At 45.0% G+C, this 21,524-nt stretch overlaps 1 protein-coding gene across 1 annotated transcript; it reads left to right on the top strand.

The window, feature by feature from the left end:
• Positions 1–2,905: 2,905 nt before the first annotated feature.
• On the top strand, positions 2,906–9,002 carry LOC115401499 (meprin A subunit alpha-like). Its single transcript, XM_030109752.1, has 14 exons — positions 2,906–2,965; positions 3,046–3,070; positions 3,159–3,203; positions 3,280–3,320; positions 3,506–3,581; positions 4,249–4,366; positions 4,555–4,730; positions 4,889–5,110; positions 5,197–5,343; positions 5,414–5,629; positions 6,752–7,213; positions 8,299–8,475; positions 8,684–8,748; positions 8,834–9,002. Exons 1-13 carry the CDS (start codon positions 2,906–2,908, stop codon positions 8,731–8,733), a joined length of 1,815 nt encoding a protein of 604 aa, XP_029965612.1. The 3' UTR covers positions 8,734–8,748; positions 8,834–9,002.
• The last annotated feature ends 12,522 nt before the right edge of the window (positions 9,003–21,524 follow it).

Genomic DNA, 21,524 nt, shown 5'->3' on the forward strand with positions numbered 1-21,524 from the left:
CACGGCAGGCAGGCAGAGTTTCTCTGCCCCTGCGTGTAACTACCATATCTGTTGTACTCTGGCGACGTGAAGTGAACCGCTGCTGCTGCGCCAGCTCGGTCGGCCGCGAACGAGTCAGTGCCCCCAGGTTCCTGTCTCCCGCAGCTGCAGCGCGGAAGGAGGGTCCGGACCGGTTGCCTAGCCCACGGGGGAATCGGATCACGGCGGCTGCCCAGAGCAGCTGCCCAGAGCTGTGGTCGTAAGGTCACGAGGCTCCGCCGCCATCCGGGTCGCTGTCCGAGGCTCCGTCCCAGGTCCCGTCTCTTCAGCTCCGGCCGCACCGAGGTGGCTGCTTTCTCCTCAGGCACCGGAGACCTTTCGACCACAGCTCTGGGCAGCTGCTTCGACAATGGAGGTGGAGAACATGGTCCACTCGGACTCAATGTCCCCAGCCTCCCTCGGGTCATGGGAGAAGCTCTCCCGGAGGTGGGAGTTGAAAACCATGCTGACAGAGGGTTCCACCAGACGTTCCCAGCAGACCCTCACAACACGTTTGGGTCTGCCAAGTCTGTCCGGTTTCCTCCTCCGCCAGCGAATCCAACTCACCACCAGGTGGTGATCGGTCGACAGCTCTGCCCCTCTCTTCACCCGAGTGTCCAAGACACGCGGCCGGAGGTCAGATGACACGACAACAAAGTCGATCATCGACCTCCAACCAAGGGTGTCCTGGTGCCAAGTGCACTTATGGACACCCCTGTGCTCGAACATGGTGTTTGTTATGGACAAACTGTGGCTAGCACAGAAGTCCAATAACAGAACACCACTCGGGTTCAGATCAGGGAGGCCATGCGATCCAATCACCCCCTTCCAGGTCTCAATGTTGCTGCCCATGTGGGCGTTGAAGTCCCCCAGCAGAACAATGGAATCCCCAGTCGGAGCACTGACAACAGTGAGGCACCTAAGGTGCAGGGATGCGACCCTCTCGTTCACTGGGGTGAACTCCAACACATGGCGGCTGAGCTGTGGGGCTATAAGCAAACCCACACCAGCCCGCCGCCTCTCACCGCGGGCAACGCCAGAGAAGTGGAGAGTCCAGCCCTTCTCGAGAGGTTGGGTTCCAGAGCCCAGGCTATGTGTGGAGGTGAGCCCGACTATCTAGCCGGTCCCTCTCAACCTCCCTCACAAGCTCGGGCTCCTTCCCGCCCAACGAGGTGACATTCCATGTCCCCACAGCTTGTCTCTGCGTCTGAGGACCGGGTCGCCGGGCACCTTGCCGTAGGCTGCCACCCAATCCACATTGCACAACTCTTTATATGCATATCTGTATAATAAGATTTTTTTTTATAGACATAAAATAGTTATTGAGAGGTGGATTGGTTCAGGCGGATCTGTTCTGAAGGCCTTAGTGTGAAATGCACAGTCCGCCACTGGCGGCAGGCGACCAACAACTTAGGTGCATACTGCCACCTACTGTATCTCTTGGTGAATGTAAATCAGAAGGCCTGGGTCTGCTGTTGTTAGTGTACGCTAGCTAGAAGGTGCTGAGTCGCCAACTCGAAATCTGATTGGTTGAAGCAACTGTCTGTTTGACGCTTTACTTGACTTTACTGGGCTATCAGAACGGACTGTGAAGGCCTCAGGCAGATTTCTTTGACCCTGGCAACATATGATTCCTGAAATCTGATTGGTTAAATGATTTAATATGAAAAAAAAAACATGTCTGGAAGCACCGCAACCACGGGAAAACTATGAAAGGAACCAGAACATACTGTTTGGAATCATTTAGTAAGTATTCATGGACAAAATATAATTTACATCAGTCTGTAATTCAGATACTTTTTAGGCCAGCAGAGAAGGCTTTGCAGGCCCTGACGGCCCACCTCTGTACATGATTACATAATGTATCCTAAACTCATAAAACTGAAGGTCAAGTGTGAAATTAATTTGTTTCTGTTATATAAGAAAAACAAGTAGAGAGAATTAGATTGTTGATTCACAATCACTCATATTCAGGCCATTAACCTCACATGCTTATTTTTGGACAGCTAAAAGAAACCAGACCAAACATGAACTGGGTGTGGACTTACATTTACAGTTGGAAGTACTCATCAGTGTCACTAATACTTTTTGTTATTTGTCACAAATCAATTCAAAGGCATATTTGAAAACACTTTACCTTCATCCTTTTTATGCAACAGCAGTGGATGGAGCTTCTGGTGATGGAACTTTTTCAGAATGGCTCTGGAAGTGGAATTTTGTGGAAACACTCAGGCCCGCCTTCCTGCTGGTGGTGGAAACACTGCTGCTGCGAATGAACACCACTGCCATAGTAAATAGTTCTCCTGTGCACGTGTGTGTGCGCGCGTGTGTGTGTGTGTGTGTGTGTGTGTGTGTGTATAGATAGACGATGTTGTCGTGACCTCCAGGCAATATTCTCCTGGGGTCACCTGGAATAACGAATGTCCAACATCCAACAGCACCCACGAGCCGCTGTACATGCTAACTACATGCCAGTGTAAACAAACATCTCTTTTTCAGGGCTTTTCTGTGAAAATGCGAAACTTTTCTGACACAAAAATTAAGCGTTTCATTTGAAACGTCATGTAAAGGGAGCTTGAGTCGACAGAACAGGCTGAACCTGGTAACATGAGGTTCAGTCGAACCTCGCGTCGCCCCATCAGCCTGCAGGCACTGTGCGTGGCAGCAGTTCTGAATGCTGACCACACAAAATCTTCAAACATTAACACATCACTGCTGAGCTGTTGCAGAGCAGAGGAGTCTGGGGTGTGACCAACGAACACAGGCAGGTATAAAACGCGACACCAATCAGTCAAAGTCCTGCAGTCGGTCTTTACAGCTGGCCCATCCACGTCTTAAGGTCTCACCACACCTCTACCGCGGGACGGTTTCCCTGCTGCTGCTCGACATGGTGATGGAGAGACTCCTGCTGCTGTGTGGACTGCTGGTTCTGGCCTGCTCCGTCGCTGTAAGTATGGATTCATCGTGTGTCTCCAGCGCTCGTTACATGGTCTCCATGCTGACTCTTGTCGGTTTCGCTTTGTGCAGATACCAGCTCTTCCTGTAGTGCACGGTACGTGACGAGTATCATCTTTATTCAGGAAAGGCTTGAAAGCTTATGGAGATGATAAGACGCTCTAAGTGAATTCTGTGTTTTACAGAGGTCTATGAGAACGGGGAGGATGAGAACCCCATCTTAAACAAGGGTGAGACTCAGCGTTTGATTGCTTCATTACCAGAGAGACTCTTTCCTGACAGGTCTGCTTTTACTTCTTGCGACAGGGTCGAAGGAAAACCTCATGGAAGGCGACATTTTAATCCCAGTGAGTTTATATTTGAAGCTATTTGTTTTGATTTAAAGAGCAGTTTCCTTTATGTCGTATTAGTAGCGTTATTGTTTTATTGCTCGGATTGATCTCTTTGCACCCGGCACTACGCGCATTGTTGTCAAATGATTAGGTTTATGATGGCAGATAAAGTCGGTCTTAAAAAAATGTTTTTACAGCAGGGGGGGAGGAATGCTCTGCTGGACCAGAGATACAGGTGGAAGTTTCCCATTCCGTACATTCTGGGTGATGATCTGGGTGAGTTTCTCTGACGTGGTAAAACCGCCGTAACTACAAATGTATGAACCCAGCTAAACGAACACTTCAAGGAGAAAGACCCATCATCTTGAAAAGATTTGGATGAGTCTACAACACCAGTCCTACACAATACACCCCTTCAGCAGTCTTATAGCAGTCTTTACATGACCTACCGCATCTACACAATAATCATGACAGCAACACAGACGGGGCAAGGTGGAGGCTTGTACCCTCAACCAGCTGAGCCACAACCACACCTGGCAATCACTCTTGAGCCGAGGGGTTAAACATAAGGCCCATGGGCCTGCGCAAGGCTCCAATGCAGCCTGCCACCCCACAAAGCAAATGGTACAAAGCCCAAACAAACACACCGCACCAGAATATTCTGCACTATGAATATTGCATGGAAATTCAACTATTTAACGGCCGCTGACTGGATAACAGACAGATGTAGAGTCTAAGATGAAGTCCTCTCTGGAGACCCTTTTCTATTAGAAAACATACAACTTCGAACTTTGACCTAAATGGTTTTAAAAGAACAGAACAACACTGTCCAAGATTGAAGAAAGGCCCACCAGTTTGAATAAACTGGACAGACTGATGGGGAAGTCTGCACAAGGCCAAAGGTATGTGACATTTTCTCCCGACTGCTTCATTCAACCCTCAGACCTGAACGCCAAAGGCTGCGTCCATCAGGCGTTTGAGATGTATCGACTCAAGTCCTGCGTCGACTTCAAGCCTTACGAGGGAGAAAAGACCTTCATCAAGTTCGAGAAGCGAGGAGGGTACTGTAAAGTGATGGCCGTGTTAATGATTACCTTTAATTACACATTAAAGTTCATGTCCTTGAGTAAAGGAAGAAGCCTTTTATGCAAGCCGGAGCCTAATAAAATGTCCTTGGATGCTGGAAGCTGCTAAAAAATGGCCACCGTTTGTGATCAACGACCTGAGTGAGCTCTTCCCGTCGCCACAGGTGCTTCTCCTCTGTTGGAGACCAGCAGGTCGGTCAGATCTTGTCTTTGGGAACCGGCTGTGACCACAAGGCCGTCATTGAGCACGAGCTCCTCCACGCACTGGGGTTTTACCACGAGCAGTCCCGCACAGACCGGGACGACTACGTCAACATCTGGCTGGACCAGGTGGAGGAAGGTGAGTCCAGGAACAGAGATTCATTGAAGAGTCTTCTCAACAAAACGGTATTGTAAGATGACCTTTGGGATTCTTAGTGATTTCACTGGAGCTGTACTGATGTTTCTTATTGGGACATTTTTGCAGCATGTCGTTTGAAACCGCTGCATTCTCTTCAGGAAAGGAACACAACTTCAATAAATACGAAGACAACTTCATCACCGATCAGAACACGGCGTATGACTACGAATCCATCATGCACTACCGGCCCTTCTCCTTCAACAAAAACGACTCCATCCCCACCATCACCACCAAGATCCCCGCATTCCAGAACATCATAGGCCAGTACCTGGACTTCAGTGAGATGGACACGCTCAGGCTCAACCGCATGTACAACTGCAGTACGTATCGCGTCGCCGGTCTGACTCGCTGTCGTCAAGTCTGTGGGTCAAGTTAAAGCAAAGGTCCTGGCCGTCTTCTACCCCAGCCGCCCCGCTCACGCTGCTGGACCAGTGCACCTTTGAGCTTGAGAACATCTGCGGGATGATCCAGCCCTCCACCGACGACGGCGACTGGGTCCACACCAAGAGCAGCGAGGCCTCGGAGGACCACACGCTGCTGGGACGGTGCAGAGGTGTGAAGGGCGATTCAGAAGGAGGTTTCTCCAAACTACTGGAGGAGTTGACTGTTTGTTTGTTTTTCAGATGCCGGGTACTTCATGCACTTCGACACCAAGTCGGGGAATCCTCAGGAGTCCGCCCTGCTGGAGTCCCGCATCCTGTACCCCAAGAGGAAGCTGCAGTGCCTGGAGTTCTTCTACAAGATGAACGGAAGCCCCAAAGACAAACTGGTGATCTGGGTGAACACGGATGACGGCATGGGCACCGTTCGCAGAATGAGGAAGACACAAACGTTTTATGGTAACGATCCAGCTCGTGCTGCGGCAACATGAATTCATCCATTAACAGGCCGAAAAACAGAGATTTGCATGGTGGCAAAAGTTAATTTGGTTATTTCTTCAGCTGCTCGGTAACTAAGACATGAAATTCAAATGAAGTTATCTCAGAACATCCAGAAACAACATAAAGTCCTTCTGTTATGTTGTGTTTGAGGTTTCTTTTGGAGGCTTTCCTACATTCGATGCTGCATGATAAATAGCTACAGAGTCAACTTTATATCATAAAGCTGCATCTATCACCGAGTTAGTTTAACAAAGACAGAAGGCAGCTTCCTACGATTCTTTCATTGATGAAATATTCTACCAGAGATTATTGACAGAGAGGTACAACCCCTTCTTCAGCCTCAGATTCATACTGATTGGACACATAAAGGGACCACAGACTATACAATACGTTTTTATTATTTCTGAATACTGGAACCAAATCCCATTTTTTAAAGTACGGTAATGATTTTGATATCATCAGCATTGTCATTTCATTTATCAAGTCCTGTTTGGGATGTTTGTGCTGTATGTAAATATATGTAATGTAGCTCATCAGGCCCACTAAGTTATGTACCAAACACAACAAATCAGTCTGTTCATGTGCCCAAAGTGGTGATAAGGTCTGTGTGGAGCTCAGACCTTCACTGATTTGCATTGTCTTCCCAGATATTTCTGCGTTTTCTGGATTTACATTTCACCTACAAGACACCTGCTGTCTTTGATTTACAACCCAAATGTAACAACATGCAGTCAAAGGTTAATTAACATGTTGTTCAGTGGGATAGTTTGATCCCATATTAACTACTGAAATAAGCCAGACTGAAGACCTTCTGGGAGAGCTCAAGGCCAGTCTTCTAGTTGAAAGCTGAAAGGCTGCTGCTGTGCAGCATGACTGTAATCAGTGGAGGAGGAAGTTCAGAACCTCAGCACTTAAGGAAAAGTACAGCACAGCAGCAAAATATATACCTAATTAAAAGTAAAAGTATAAGTTCTACATTAACAGTCCTACTTCCAGGTACTTTTTCTCTGTCGATTTGTCTCCTGAGATCAATCTTTTGCTGAAGATCTTGGCTAACAGACAGTTTTCCTGGCTTCCCAGCGGATTCTGATCACACGTGGAAGATCGCCCACGTCCCGCTGGAGGTGGGAGTGAAGTTTCGCTACGGCTTCCAGGCAATACGAGGCGAGCCCTCGGCCTCCGGTGGCGGGATTTACGTGGACGACGTGAGCCTGACGGAGACGCGCTGCCCCAGCGCCGTGTGGAAGATCCAGAACTTCTCCAAGATCCTGGAAACGGCCGACACCAGCACGGCCCTCTGGAGCCCCCGCTTCTACAGCCCCGAGGGGTACGGCTACGGGATCCTGGTCCAGCCTGTGTCCACCTACACTGACTTCACGGGGAAGTACACCGCGCTGTCCTTCCACCTGGCCAGCGGGGAGAACGACGCCGTGCTGCAGTGGCCGGCGGTCAACAGGCAGGCTACGCTGGTGGTGATGGACCAAGACCCCGACGTCACACTGAGGATGTCCACGGCTCGCAGCCTCACCACCGCCCTGACCAGTGAGTGTGTTTCATCCTGACGGGGTCTGGCTCATGCAATCAGTTTTCTTTGAATTTTTGGTTTGACCGGATTGGAGCCTCTTGACTGCCAGTTTTGGCCCACGGGCCTCATGTTTGACAAACCAACTGTTGAGTTTTTTTGTTGATAATCCTTTTACATCCTTTATTATTCCCCACAGGGCGAAGCTTATAAATGCACCGCTGAAGTGTTTACCACAGATAAAGCAGCTCATATCCCGCCACACAGTTACAGTCAGATAAACACAACAATAAACCCTTTCGCAGTGTTTTAAAATCCTCTTATCTTGATGTGATCAGCTGTTTTAAGCTGTGTAAAGATCTTTTATTATTATTTAGCTTGGAAAACAGCCACTGAACTCTCACGCCAACTCATGGAAGATACTGACTCTATCAAGATGATTTTTTTAATCATAAACAATGAACATATCAAAGAGTAAATTTTATCCACACATTTTCACAGTGTGCCTGCACAAGACATCAAGTCCAGGAGGAGGCACATCTTCAGTTAGTACGGAGGTAAAAGTGATAATACGGTGGATTTAACAGGAAAAAAGACATTCCAGAAATCACACAGGTGTTTGTCATATCTCTCCTCCTCCTCTGGATGTGCTCCGTAATTCAGAACATTGTTTCCAGCTCTACATTTTCCAAAAGTGTTCTTCATTTTAGTAATCGATTTTATTGCCTTTACAACCAAAACAGACATTTTTGCAACTTAATTTCTACCAAATGATGTTTCACTGGAGCCTCGGAGTGAATTTAAGCTTTAAAATGAGAACGTCTCATAAAGTTTCATTTCTCGATCTGAAACACAGATAAAAACTTTATTCTGCTGCATTAATGGATTTTCAGTTACAATTCAGACAATGAACAACACAATACATTTGACTGTTTTTTTAATCTGATTTTAGTAGTTTCTCTTTTCTTTTTTTCAGCATTTCTTTTGTGGAAAACATCGAAATTTTAACTATTTTACCAGTTTGGGTCTTTTTGTGCCACTCTTCAGATGATTTTAAAAGAGTCATTTCCAACTTTGCCTGATTATCCTGTTGTTTTGTCCCAAGCAACATCAGATGGGAAATTGATCTGGGACAATCCGTCCAAGGTGGGGACGTACGACGCCTCCTGCGGCTGCTACAGAGGTGCATCGTGGGGCTGGAGGAACTTTGTGAAGCACTTCGACCTCAGGCGGCGAAATTACCTGAAAAATGACGACCTGATCATCACGGTGGACTTTGATGGTGAGTGGTTTCCGCGGCGACGCCGTGAAGGCGTGTGTGTGTGTGTGTGTGTGTGTGTGTGTGTGTGTGTGTGTGTGTGTGTGTGTGTGTGTGTGTGTGAGAGTGTGTGTGTGTGTGTGTGTGTGTGTGTGTGTGTGTGTGTGTGTGTGTGTGTGTGTGTGTGTGTGTGTGTGTGTGTGTGTTAACGTGGGGATGATTTGGTCGACAGATTTGACGTCACTGATCAAAACAGAAGTTCCCATCCAGTCGGAGGAGTGACGTCGCCTCAGAGAGGTGAGATCCTCTCTTTGTTTCACAGCTTTTCAGTGATTATCTATAAAAATGAATTAATTGTTCTAATTAATTTCATCTGTTGCAGGAATGGAAAAATCAGGATGTGGAAAAATAACCTGAAGATGAAACGTCGATGGACAGTTGGAAAGTGTGACTGTTTCACCTTTAGAAACAAAAATAATGGAATTTGTGCGAATGAATGGATGCACACAGATCTGTCAAAACACTGGTATTGATTTTGTATCTTTATATCTATCTTTATTAAATGTATAAAAGAAACGGAATGTGGTGTGTTCAATAAATACTTTGTCAATTGTTGTTTTTTCTTTGAAGCATTTTTTACATCATTACTGAGCAGAGCTGGAGAAAGGACTGAAATGTTGTAATTAGGTAAAATTGTCTTTATTTTGCTGAAAATAAAGTATCCTTTAAGAAATCCAAACGTCTCAAAGTGAAAAAGTCATTCATTTCAAATGTACTTCTAGAAAATTAAATAAAAATAAATTAAATAAAAAAAAGGACAAACAGTTAGAAATACAACTACAGATTATATATACTGTATATATATATATATATATATATATATATATATATATATAGGATCAATTTTCTTTTTAAAGAAGTCACTTTCTGACAATTACCGTGTTGGCCCGAATATAAGACGATGTTTTTTTCCAGAAATTGCATCCTCAAAAGTGGGGTCGTGTTATAATCGCGGACTTACGGTAGATGGTCAATACCCATCCGCGCCGCTCGCTGGAGCCAAAGTTTCACTGACCAGAGAGCGAGTGGAGCGATGAAATGAGATCAAATGATCTGATGAAAAATGGCAGCTCATCTGGAACAAAGGGGCTGAACGCTGGACAACTGAGCAAACAACAGAGGCGAAGTTATGATACCAACTTTAAACTGATGGTGATTTAAACGCAGCAGAGTCATCAAACTACTGCCAAGCCGCCAGGAGGTCTGGTGGAGCAGAGCCTCGTTCTAATTGGAGAGCACAGAAAAAACGCCTACAGATGCTAACGCTATGAGAAAAGCTTTCCGTGGTCCTGAGAGAGACGCTTCAGAGAGACTGATAGACGGGTGAGAGAATACTCTGAAAAACGGAAAGACGGAATGCCCACCACCAGAGCCTGATTCAGCTGAAGGCACTGGAAAGTTATTTACATTGTTTATGAAGTTTTGACCCGTTGAGGTTCTTATTTGTTGCTTATTGTTTCTTATTTTGAGAAAGAGACTATATTTATTCAATACTGTAGTAATATTTTTTCATTTTATATCTCGTGAAATGTTATCTCAGTAGTGAGTTTTGAGTTTATAGTAATTGTATAATAAAAAGTTGTTTTATGAGTGACCTGTTTTCAGTATTTTTTTTTTCACAAAATGATCTTTGAAAAATAGGGGTCGTGTTATAATCGGAGTCGTCTTATATTCGGGCCAATACGGTAAATGCTGTCTGCATGTTAGTATCTGTCTCCACCTACTGGTAAGAGTCAGGTACTGTAACAATAAGAAACTCAGTGATACTCCTGCTGACCTCCAGAGGGCGCCAGAGAAGACGTGATCAGGTGAACTTTTATAAAAGTTCACCTGATCATCTATATTTCTAAAAGTAAGTAAAGTGGAGTGATTCTCATTTCCCCTAAAAAAAAAAGCCTATCGAATCTTGTAATATCATTAATTTAAGATCACTTTGATGCTGATCTTATTTGAAAATTCTCTGCTGCCACAGACTGATTCTCGTTGTGATGGATCAGATACCTCTCAGTGAAGATCAAGGGAATTATTGGTTCTGGTTCCTTAGATATTTGTTTCAGTTGAATTTAGAATGAATCCCTGACAAAACTGTCAACAAGTGGACAAAATAAAATAGAAGGTTGTAAGTATTCAAATAGATAATAAAGGCATGAAGAAAGTAAGAGTAGTTCCCTAAGGTCCCTGATAGACCAGCGTAGGACTAAAGAAAACACAGAAAGAGTTCAAGTCAATGGGATGGAGAACTTTTAGGCCTGATACCCATACTCCAAGGTGGAGGAGGAGATTATCTCTCCAATCAGGGAAATCGTGCTGTTTATCAGACCATATTGAAACATCTATAATGTCAAATAAATTGTAGATGAAGACAATCTAAGATAAATTTGAAAAGATTTTTTACATAAACATGAAACATGCATTCAAACATCAATTTAAATTCTAAATTCTCACAATTTTTTTTTACTCATACCTACACTGCTGTTTTTCAGTAAAGAAATTATCACAGTAGTTATAATTTTGGTATATAAACCATTCAAATAGTTTAAATTTGAGAAAATTGTCTTCCTCTGTTGACTGCACTGAATTATATGCTCATAGAAACACATATTTAGTTAAAGAAACATGCTGTCACTATTTTTCTTGTTGGAATATTTATTTATTTATTTATTTATCTAAACTTACCATACTGCGGTGTCACGTGACGTACCTCCGGATTTAAAAAAAAAAAGAGGAAGTGATCAGAGCACGTGCAGAGGAGACCAGAGAGCGTGGCGCCGGGACAGGTGGAGGACGGCGGAAGGAGGTGAGCTTGTGTCCGTTGTGACTTCGTTGGGCAGTCTTGGCGGTCTTCTTGCCCTCATGTTGGCCGCTCCAGCAGGTCGCTGGTCCAGGAGGGAACTTGGCGCAACTCCGAGTTTTGGGAGGCAGAGTTTGGAGGACACCGCAGCTACTGAGGTCGGTAAAGTTGTAAAGGTTCCCGGAAGATTCGGGACTTCGGGTGTCGTGGAAAGGTATGTAACCCGATAAAAATCGGATGTCGGCTTATTGGTCGTAAATGTGGACGTAATTTACATCGACGCCGCATTCAATCCGTCTGCTGGCGATTTGAGCCGACGTGCCCGCGCGGCGGCCATCTTGGTCACGTGCCACTCGCTCCAGCAATGCAGTATGTCTTTGGAGGAAGGACACTTTTTCGTAGGAGTCGGTTTAGGAGGGATGCGTCCTCCCGCTTTGACCCAGCGGTCATGTTATTTCATCCACGTTTGAGTCTTTCACGTGCAAGTCATTGTATCCCACGTTATTTCCAGTAGTAGAGAAAATTCCGAGAGTCGTGAACGCATCATCCGCATTGAGTTGCGGAGGCAGTGTTGCCAGATTGGGTGGGTTTCCGCCCAGTTGTGTTTCTTTTGAAACCGTTGCCTTAAAAAAGCAGCAGTGGTCGGGTTGATAAAATTTGCACTGGTTTTCAGAAGACGTGGCTGGTTTTTGAAAACTATTTACACCCGTTTATTGCCCAGTAGCACATCTGATATCCTCATGTATCATATCCTCTTGTTTTCTCAATTTTGTGACACTGCCTGGAAAACATCTTGAGTGTATGTTTCAGTTCGTTGTTTCAAACATACCTTTTGTTTTGGTAAATGGGTGACACACAATGACAAATGTAATAAGTTTAAAGACATTCTCCACACAAGTTTTCAATCATTGCATGGCAGCAGTCAGAGGCAGAGTTTTTTTTCTCCTGTGAAACAGAAAAAGAATGAGAAGCTAAATTAAGACTCAGTTGTGTTAACAGAAAACGAAACTCTGAATTCGTTGAATTCATGGCAACATTTTATTTACACTTGATGAAATTTAATTTTTTTTTTGCACATAACGACATCTGTTCTCATGAGGGACAACAATGAAAAGCAACTTTTCAACAGAAGAATACAGCTTCTCGCCTGTGTGAACTCTTGTAGCGCAGTATTGAGCAAACACTTATTCCACATTTAACAAGGACTCACTAGTGAGTTTTCATGTGGGTCAACATGGACCTCTTTTCACTGAAATTTTTACCACATGTTTCACAAGGATACGGCAGACTACCAGCAGACTACTAGCGACCGCCCGGCCGGTATTATGGATCAAATATATTTGCTGAGTCTGACAACAGCCATCCTTAAAATAATCTGTGTATTGTTTAGGGGTGTCCTCAGATAGTCGACGATTCGATGATTCGTTCAAAGGGGCCTGATTTGACTGCCAATCACGCAGTCGAAGCATCGAAAAAATGTGGTTATTAAGCGAGGACCATTCCATTACAGCTGTATGGGGGTGCTGAATGACTGATTTTACATAGAATTGGTTGTTTTTTTTCCAAATATCATACAAAGCCTATTTAATGTTAGCCTATCAAATACACTGGAAAAATGTACTTGTAGTTTTATTCAATATTCTATCTATTTAGTGTTTGTGGATGAACCACCATGGTGAGTGGCACAATCCGATTTTGCGCAGAGCTCCATCACAGAGCAGCATCTCGGTGGTGATTTGGCTGAACTTTAAAAGGCTCAAAATGTCGGGGAAAAAAACCCAGAACATCAGACCAAGTCAAGGATGATCCAAAAAAAAAGTCAAATGCAGGTTGTGTCCTTTCATATCACTCCACAACAACATGGAGACAACGGGTTAGTAGCCGGATAATTGGGGATAATTGGGCTAATAAAAGACGGTTCTGTTACTCAAGTCTCATTTTTAATGCTGACTTTTATTTTGTTTAATTGTAATATTTTAGGTTATTATATTTTATTTATCTAAAAGGCTATTTCTATTTAATTTAGTGTTTGTTTTTGCATGGATGTTGTGCTGCGAAACGGACCGACACAGTGCAATTAAGCCTATTTCATATAATTTGAACAGATAATGTGAGAAATTGTTTATCCAAAAAATGTGAGCTTATCTGCAGAGATTATAGATACAAATAAATTACATGCTTTACATTATTATTGCATACATACATTATTATTATTATTATTATTAGTGCAATCAGGGCCGGCTGCACCATAGGCGCCCTGACGCTCCGTGTGCCGTGTGAGCACCGCTCTGCACTGTGCTGCGCTGACACCCCGTGTAGGCACGCTCCGCAGCCGCAGGTTCTTCCACTTTTTTTACACCTTTCGACTGCAGTAACGTAACGTACGTGAAAGAAATAAGATTAAAGAGCTGCCTTAATTGATTGCTGAAAAACAAGACAGGTAAGGTTATGCCAGCAAAGCCAGCCGTGCTGGGGCAGTAACTTCAACTGTGCAACAGACAATCAATGTAAAATACAAGTAAGACAAAAAAATGTACTTGGTATCCCAATATTTTGGCTGATGCTCACCCAGGCTGCTCCTTCTTGTTGCTGTCCTCCTACAAAGGACCAGTCACATCATAGAGCTCTGGGTGAGCAGTCACGGCGACAGTCAGCCTCTCCTCCATCTTCGGGCTCTCAAAAAGTGCGCCAACAACCGTTTTGCGTGCTCGGAGCCCTGCGTGTCCCACGTCAGCACGTCCGTGATGACCTCCACGCTGACAGGCTGTCATGGCGTGTCAACAAGCCAATTCGCTTGAAGAGTTCAATTATTTCAACTCGAGCGGCGAGCGAATTTTTGCTGGAAACGCTCGCCGCTCAAGACCGAGCAACAATCGCGTAATTACATTGACTTACCGCCACCTAAGGTTGGAATCAGGACTCGGCTTTTTTTTTTTTTTTTTTGGTGTATTCGATGTGACTGTGTGTACCGAACTGTGACCCCCGTACCGTGACGGTATGGGACCAATATAAATACAGAGTTTCCCCTACATACACTTTACTTGGGCGGGCCGCCCAAGTAGATTGACACCCGCCCAAGCAGATTAATGATAAAACAAAAACAAAAACGCGCGGTCTGTCTCTCACACTGGGTGTCAGGCTCGCGCACCCCCGTGGACTCTGATCTCTGGACACATGGAAGCATGCTAGTTTAGCCGCTACCGGCTACAGGCTAACAGCTTGCAGGCTGCAGATTAATGCTGGTCGACCGTCCCGGACAGTATAACTTATAATCAGCTCGATTGGCTGATTTTTCCTGCAGAAGCTCCTCATGCTGTTTTATTGAGCAGGCTGTATGTTCTGGTGTTGTGTTTGTTTATATGACGCTGCATGTGCAGCTCCGAGTCCTGCTCCGTGTCTTCTTCTCTATTTTGGAGTTGCTGTGTCAGAGTGACAGCGCCATCTGAAGGCCTGGTGGGTGAACTACATCGTTTTGAGTCCTTGTTATGTTGCGTGGATGTAGATATTTCCTGAAGCGATGCTGTGTGGACAGGAAACTGAGAAGGAAATTGTAAACAAATAAGTTGGGCTCATTTGTAATTCAGGGACAGGTAGACGTCCAGCTGTGTTCCATTCTCAGCTGCTCAAAACACCACATGACACTGGAAACATCTGGAACCACGGAACATTAATAATTTTCTATAGTCTTCCAGTCATCGGATTTTCCCTAAAGCCCACAGAGAAGACATTTACATTACCAGCAGAGTTCTGTCGGATTTGGACGTCTGTTGCTGTGAAAGTTAGGATACATAGATATGTTTTGTACCCTAATCTTGATAAATGTACTAGCATTTCAAGAAAATTGACCCCATTTAATGAGAAATAAAATAATAATGTTTGCACAACCTGAGCCAACAGTAAGCTGTCATAAATTTAATCCAGTACAACAAAAAGCTTGATTAAATGCCCCCCCAAGTAGATAATTATCGTCCATTTATCGTTATCGAGGTGAACTGCTTAATATTATCGTGATATTGATTTGAGGCCATATCGCCCAGCTCTAGTAAGTGATTTAAACCATAATGCATAAGAGCACAATGTGAATAATTTCAGTTAATTTTCTTGTGCTCTTTTGCATTATGGTTATGCAAGTTTTTTTTCTCTTTTAGATCAAAACTGAACTGAGGAACAGGCTGCAAGGGGAGCATCTTGCTGCATGCATGCGCATCAGCATAAATGGACCTGACCCCCGATCCTTTCCGTACCGAAAGGCATTGGAGATCTTTTTTACTAAACCAAGAAAAATGCTCTGACACAAACTGTCAGCTTTGCAACTAGCTTTGCAAGTGGCTTTAAATGGCTATTTTTCCTTCATTTTTTTTTTTATTTCGCTTTTCTTTTTGGTTCTGTTTATGTTAAAGCAGGCTTAAGATGTATCTAGAATAAATAATAGATGGTTCATAAACCAGTTTGACTAGGTTATTGTGAATGCACTTATCAAAGACCGCAACGTCCTCCTACACCGCCCGGCCCACCACCACAAGTAAATTCTCAACCCAGGGGAAACACTGAAATAACGTTACACTCCTAACTTTAACCCATCCACACACTGTTGACAGTAGTGAGTGCAATCCCTCCAAATCTTCCATATTCATGATTTTTTTTTTTTTTAATTTCAGTTAAAACCTTGATGTTGATGACTGTTGTTGGGTGTTTCCTCTCTTCTTGTTGTTGGCCCTGAGCCAGGTGGTAACCAGCTGGAGCTCATCTGGGACGTGGCTCTTTTTATTTCCCGTTTAGAGCAGTAACCAGGTTACGAGTGAGAGGGAGGTGCTTCACACCAGCTTAGACTGCCTGACTGTGTAGGCGGATGACCTGTTGACATTTTCTGCTGTGCTGACTTGGTGAAGGCTTGGGAGCACATCCCTGGCTTCTGGATTGGGACACCAGAACTTATGCTGCGTTCACACCGGACGCGTAGCAAGCTTCGTGGGCGTTGCTTTTCTATGCAAAGTCTATGTGGACGAGCGTCGTGGAGCGGCGGGGCGGCGCTTCAGGAGCGTCGACTTTTCAAGCTTTTCGAGCTTCTGATGCTCACGACGCGCATCCCCGGCGTCAGGAGCTTCGTGAGCGTCGCTTTTTGAGAGTTCGGAAAACTGAACTTTTGACACGCTGCCGTCAACCAATCAGAGACGATCCCTCCAGCGCTACGTCACTACGTTTCACGTCGTTTACATCAGGACCAGGAGTCCGGAAAAGAAAGACGATGGAAGACAAGTGGACTGTGGCTGTGTGCGCTCGTCCCAAGCTGTAAGTCACGTCGTCATTCCACTACCGAGGCAAGAATAGAAAGGATCTTGCTTGGAGGAGGATCAGTGAAGAGATCGGGGTCTCAAGTAAGTTATCTAAACTTTTCATCACGCTGTATTGTGTGCTACATTCAATCAGAACATTGTACAGCCACTGCTATCTCTCCGGTTAAAATGAATGTTTATACAGAGGAAATGTGCAAAAATCGGTGGAAGAGCCTGAGGGACAAGTACACCAAGGAGTTCAGGAAGGAGCACGAGAGGAGGAAGAAGAGTGGTTCAGAGGCAGGGTCAGCCAAGGGGTGGAAATACCGAGCTGTCTTATCCTTCCTCGACCCCCACATCACCCCACGGGAGACGTCAGGCAACATGCTGTTGCCAAGGGTCGAGGAAGAGGAGGAAGCAGGGTATGACCACCCAGAAGAGCCACAGGAAGACGCAGCTGCAGGGATGTCAGGTGCTTTATCTCTGATTTTGTTAGAAAAAAAACACACAATTTATGATCGCTAAACAAAATACATTGATTTCTGTCTGATCAGTGTGCTACCTTGATACTTAGAAGCAGGAGTACAAGCAGTGGAAATAATATAAGTATTTATTTTTAGGAAAAATAGAACAAAAAACAGTGCATTTATTGAAGTATTTTTTCATACAGAACCTGCTGACATAGGACCTGGGACAGAACCGTCCTCTTCAAACCCAGAGTCACCTGTACCTGAACCACCGGCTGCTGCTGCGCAGGCTGGCCCGTCCTCTGCTGCGACACCTTCAGGTGTGTAGGAATTTTGCTAAGGTTGAGAATCTAGGAATATTTTAAAAGCTTTGAAAAAGATCCACACAATCAAGTAGATTCCAAAAAATACTATAGAGATATCTTTTTGGGGAGCTACGTGCTTGTTTCAAAAATATTTCTTTTGAAACTTTTATCATACTTTTGGGTCCAATAGTCATTTATTTGTGCGTGTCTTTGAATGATGAACTGTGAATCTAGGAATTTTACTGGATTTTTTTTTAGATGCCCGTTTTTTTTATGTTTTTTTTACATATACTGAAATATACAGCAAATAAAGGCTGTGAGAAAACTTGTATGCTTGTGAGCTAAATTTGGTTGTCAGATGTGAAATACTCATGGTCAATTTAAATAACAATTTTACTATGAATGCTCATTGAATTTGACATAATTTAACATAAAAGTTGTTTATATATTGTTAAATTACACATGCTCTTCTTTTAACACAGAATTTAGTTGTTGCTTATGTTATTTTCTTTGTAATAATTGGTTGAATTGTGGGTGAAACATATTTCAGCTGTCAGGATTCTCATTGCCCCGTGTTCTTTAAAGGCCCATCACGTAAAAGGCAAAGAAAAAGACTCCAGGACCGCTCAGAGCCATCAGCCCTTGAGCGGGAGATGCTGGCAGAACTGAGGAAACCCTACTCAGAAGATGAGCACTTCCTCCTCTCACCGCTTCCTCTCCTGCAAAAAGTGCCGCCTCAATCAAAAGATTTCGTCAAATTTCAAATACACAAATTATTATATGAAAGCAGCACTTTTATGCTTAATTTGGAACAATTGGAGCCAACTCAGTAATTTCACCTGGATGAGGTGACACTTTCTGCAGGAGAGGAACCAGACTCCATGGTGTGTCCCTCCTCTTCACCACACCTCCTCCAATCAAGATCCTTTCTATTCTTGTCTGTGTGTTTTATGTATGTAGTTTTGTTATGTTTTAAATAAAAGTTACGTTGTCTGCAACTCTTTTCTGTTTTTGACTGTGACTTTAAGCACACCTTTATCGTTTTATAATCCTGATTGATTGAAAATGTTGATTTCCGCAATTGTAGATATTTCGTTTCATATGATCTTAGAAAAACAAGTTTTTTGTTGGAAATTTGTTTTATTTATTTCACCTTGTGCTGTTTAGACTGGCCTGAATGTGCATGTTGTGATGAAACAAGTCTGGGGAAGGAGAAGAGTCTGACAGCCATTACCTGCAAACAGGATGGAAAAAAAGCTCCAAAGAGCATATTAATATAGAAACGTACACAAGAAAAACATTAATATACACATTTCATTAGTACATTGTTAAATGTAGATGCTTAAATGTTATAATAGGAGTGCTCTTTAGTTACTTGTGGGTGGCTCTTAGAAGAGCCGTTGTGGGTCAGTCCTGTGAGGACATGACTGTTCTGCTGGCTCCACGGTTCTGCTCCCTCCTCGCAGAAGTGGGCCATAAACGCATCTCGTGTGTTGAGTGCGTCTCGTGTCGCATTGTTGGCCCCCATCCGCCGCACACCTGGAAGTGGGTCCTCATGCTCCCCCGCTCCTCTGAATGCAGGTGCTCGCGCATCTGCAGACATCCTCATGAAGTTGTGGAGAACACACGTTGCCTTCACACACTTCTCAACAACTTCAGGGTGGATTTCCAGCAGAGTGCGGAACATCCTCCACTGTGAAGACCAAATCCCGAAGAGGCGGTAGTTAAAGATGCGCTGCTCCAGGGTTAGGCCACCATGTCCAGGAAAGGGGCGCATCAGGTAGGGGCGAAGAGGAAGCGCCTCGTCTGCCACAAACACATGAGGCTGGGATCCTCGGTCGGCTCCGGGTAAGTGCTGGTTTGGAGGCAGATCCAGTGTACCCGCACGCAGACCCTGGCCAAAGGCAGAGTTGGCAAAGATCCCTCCATCGCTGGTTCTGCCATAACCTCCAACATCTATCACCCAGAACCTGTACCTCACATCTACAACTGCAAGCAGGACCAGGGGATGGAGCAGCTTGTAGTTGAAATACAGGGAGCCAGAGTTGGGGGGTGCCTTCATTTGAATGTGCTTCCCATCCACAGCACCACAGCACAGAGGAAAGTTCCACCGCTCCTCGAACTCGACCGCAATGGACCTCCACTCCTCTGCTCCAGGAACAGGCATAAACTCCTCCACGAGGCTCTCCCAGATGACCATCACCATCTGTGGGATTATCTCAGAGACAGTTGAAATGCCCACCCTGAAGCTGCTGGCAGTGGTCCTGTAGGAGTACCCAGTGGCCAGAAACCTGCAAGCAATGATAAAATGCATATATTAATTTACTCATAAAATATAAAATCTTATTCTCCCTAATGTCTATGGGAAAAATAATAACCTATTGCAAATGACATTTAACTAGCAGACAATGTGGTTTTTACTGTAAATTTAGTAACATGCATAGCACATGAGGAGCACAAAACATCAATAACTCCATCTGTAGATATTGTCACAAAATAATTGAGTCCATACTGCGTGTCTGTCACCTGTCACCAGGTGTCATAGTTGTCACATTAGCTCTCTGTAATGTCGCCTGTTCAGAACACGTTTAGTGCTGCTAATAGAAATTTTGCATACATTACAGCAGGCTAGATATGTACAAATGTACACCAGCTTATCATATTTGCATTTCATATAAATAATATTAAGTAAAAGAAAACGTAGGGATAGGCTGACCCTGTTGTCTCAAGTCTGCATGCAAATTTATCCAGCACTATATGCGCTTTAGGGCTGGGACGACGCGTCGACGTCATCGATTACGTCTACACAAAAAATATGTTGACGCAAAAACTGCGTGTCGATGCGTCGTTTCAGAATAAAAAAAAATGGCGGCGGCATCGAGTAGCAGCAATTATTTAGATCCAACCGATTTAGCCGCACTTAGCGGGGGCCACGGCAGGGGAGCTTCAGTGCAGGACATAATCTCTGCAAAATCGCTCTTTTCAGCTATATTTTTTCATCCATCGCCAGTGTTATCTTAAAGTCAGCTCGTCTACCGTCTTCAGGTGAGTCAACTGACAGTTTTCGCTAACTTAGCCACAATTAGCTCGGATGGGAACGTTTGAGCTCCTCTCCCCAGCAGAGAGGCACTTTGATTCAGCCTCGGCTGTCACGGCGCCTGGGTGCCTGACTTCCAGGGGCCGATTGGGTAAACGGCCCGGAGCTGCTCCACGGCGGCGACAGGAGAGCTCCAGCAGCCGCGGCCTGCTTGAAGCGCCTCCGTGGTTATGCGGCGGGTCCCCGCGCGCTCCGCGGCCGGCACAGAGCGCGTCTCCGCCCGGGAGCGGAGATCCGGAGCTGCCGCGCCGCGGCTTGCTCCACGGAGGCGCGTGAAGCAGGCCGCGGCTTCCAGGGGCCGAGTGGAGCTGCCCCACGGAGGCTGACGGGAGAGCTCTGGATCTCTGCTCCCGGGCGGAGACCCGGCTGCGGAGCGCGCGGGGATCCGCCGCATAACCACGAAGGCGGAGAGGAGCTCCGCAACGGATTTAAAAATGAATCGTTAGATTAATCGATGCATCGACGAACTATTTCCTAGATTAATCGATTACAAAAATAATCGTTTAACCCAGCCCTAATGTGCTTATAGTGATCGAAAGTGCATTTTGTAAGATAAAATCATAATATAATGTCACTGACTAACCGGAGACAGATGGACAGGCGCTCTTCAGGAGGAACTGAGCGCCTGTAGTTGGTGTCCTGGAGAGTGATGCAGGCCAGCAGGTCGTCAAACTGGGCACGGGAGAGACGAAAGTAGCCCTGGAAGCGACCCTCATCCTCACGCAGCTCCTGGAGCAAATGGTGAAACTCCCCAAATTCAGAACGCCTCTGTATAATGGGATGAACCCAGAGACAACGCTGTCTAGCTTTATTTGACAAATAAAGCCAAGCCACTCTCCTGATGCGATCCGCCATAGCTGGAAACAGAAATCGGACTGACGCGCGTCGTGAGCTTTGTGACCACCTGGTGTCAAGCATTGTGCTTGAAGATTCACAAGCGTCAGCTTCAAGGTGTCCCAAACTTCAACAAAGCCCACGACGCGTCCGGTGTGAACGCAGCATTAGAGTTGTTCCTGGGTCACCCAGGGGTCATGAGTGACGTTGTTGGTATACATACTTGAACTGCACATGTCTGAAGGG

This window comes from Salarias fasciatus, chromosome 15 (assembly GCF_902148845.1).
Source record: "Salarias fasciatus chromosome 15, fSalaFa1.1, whole genome shotgun sequence".
Lineage (NCBI taxonomy): Eukaryota > Metazoa > Chordata > Actinopteri > Blenniiformes > Blenniidae > Salarias > Salarias fasciatus.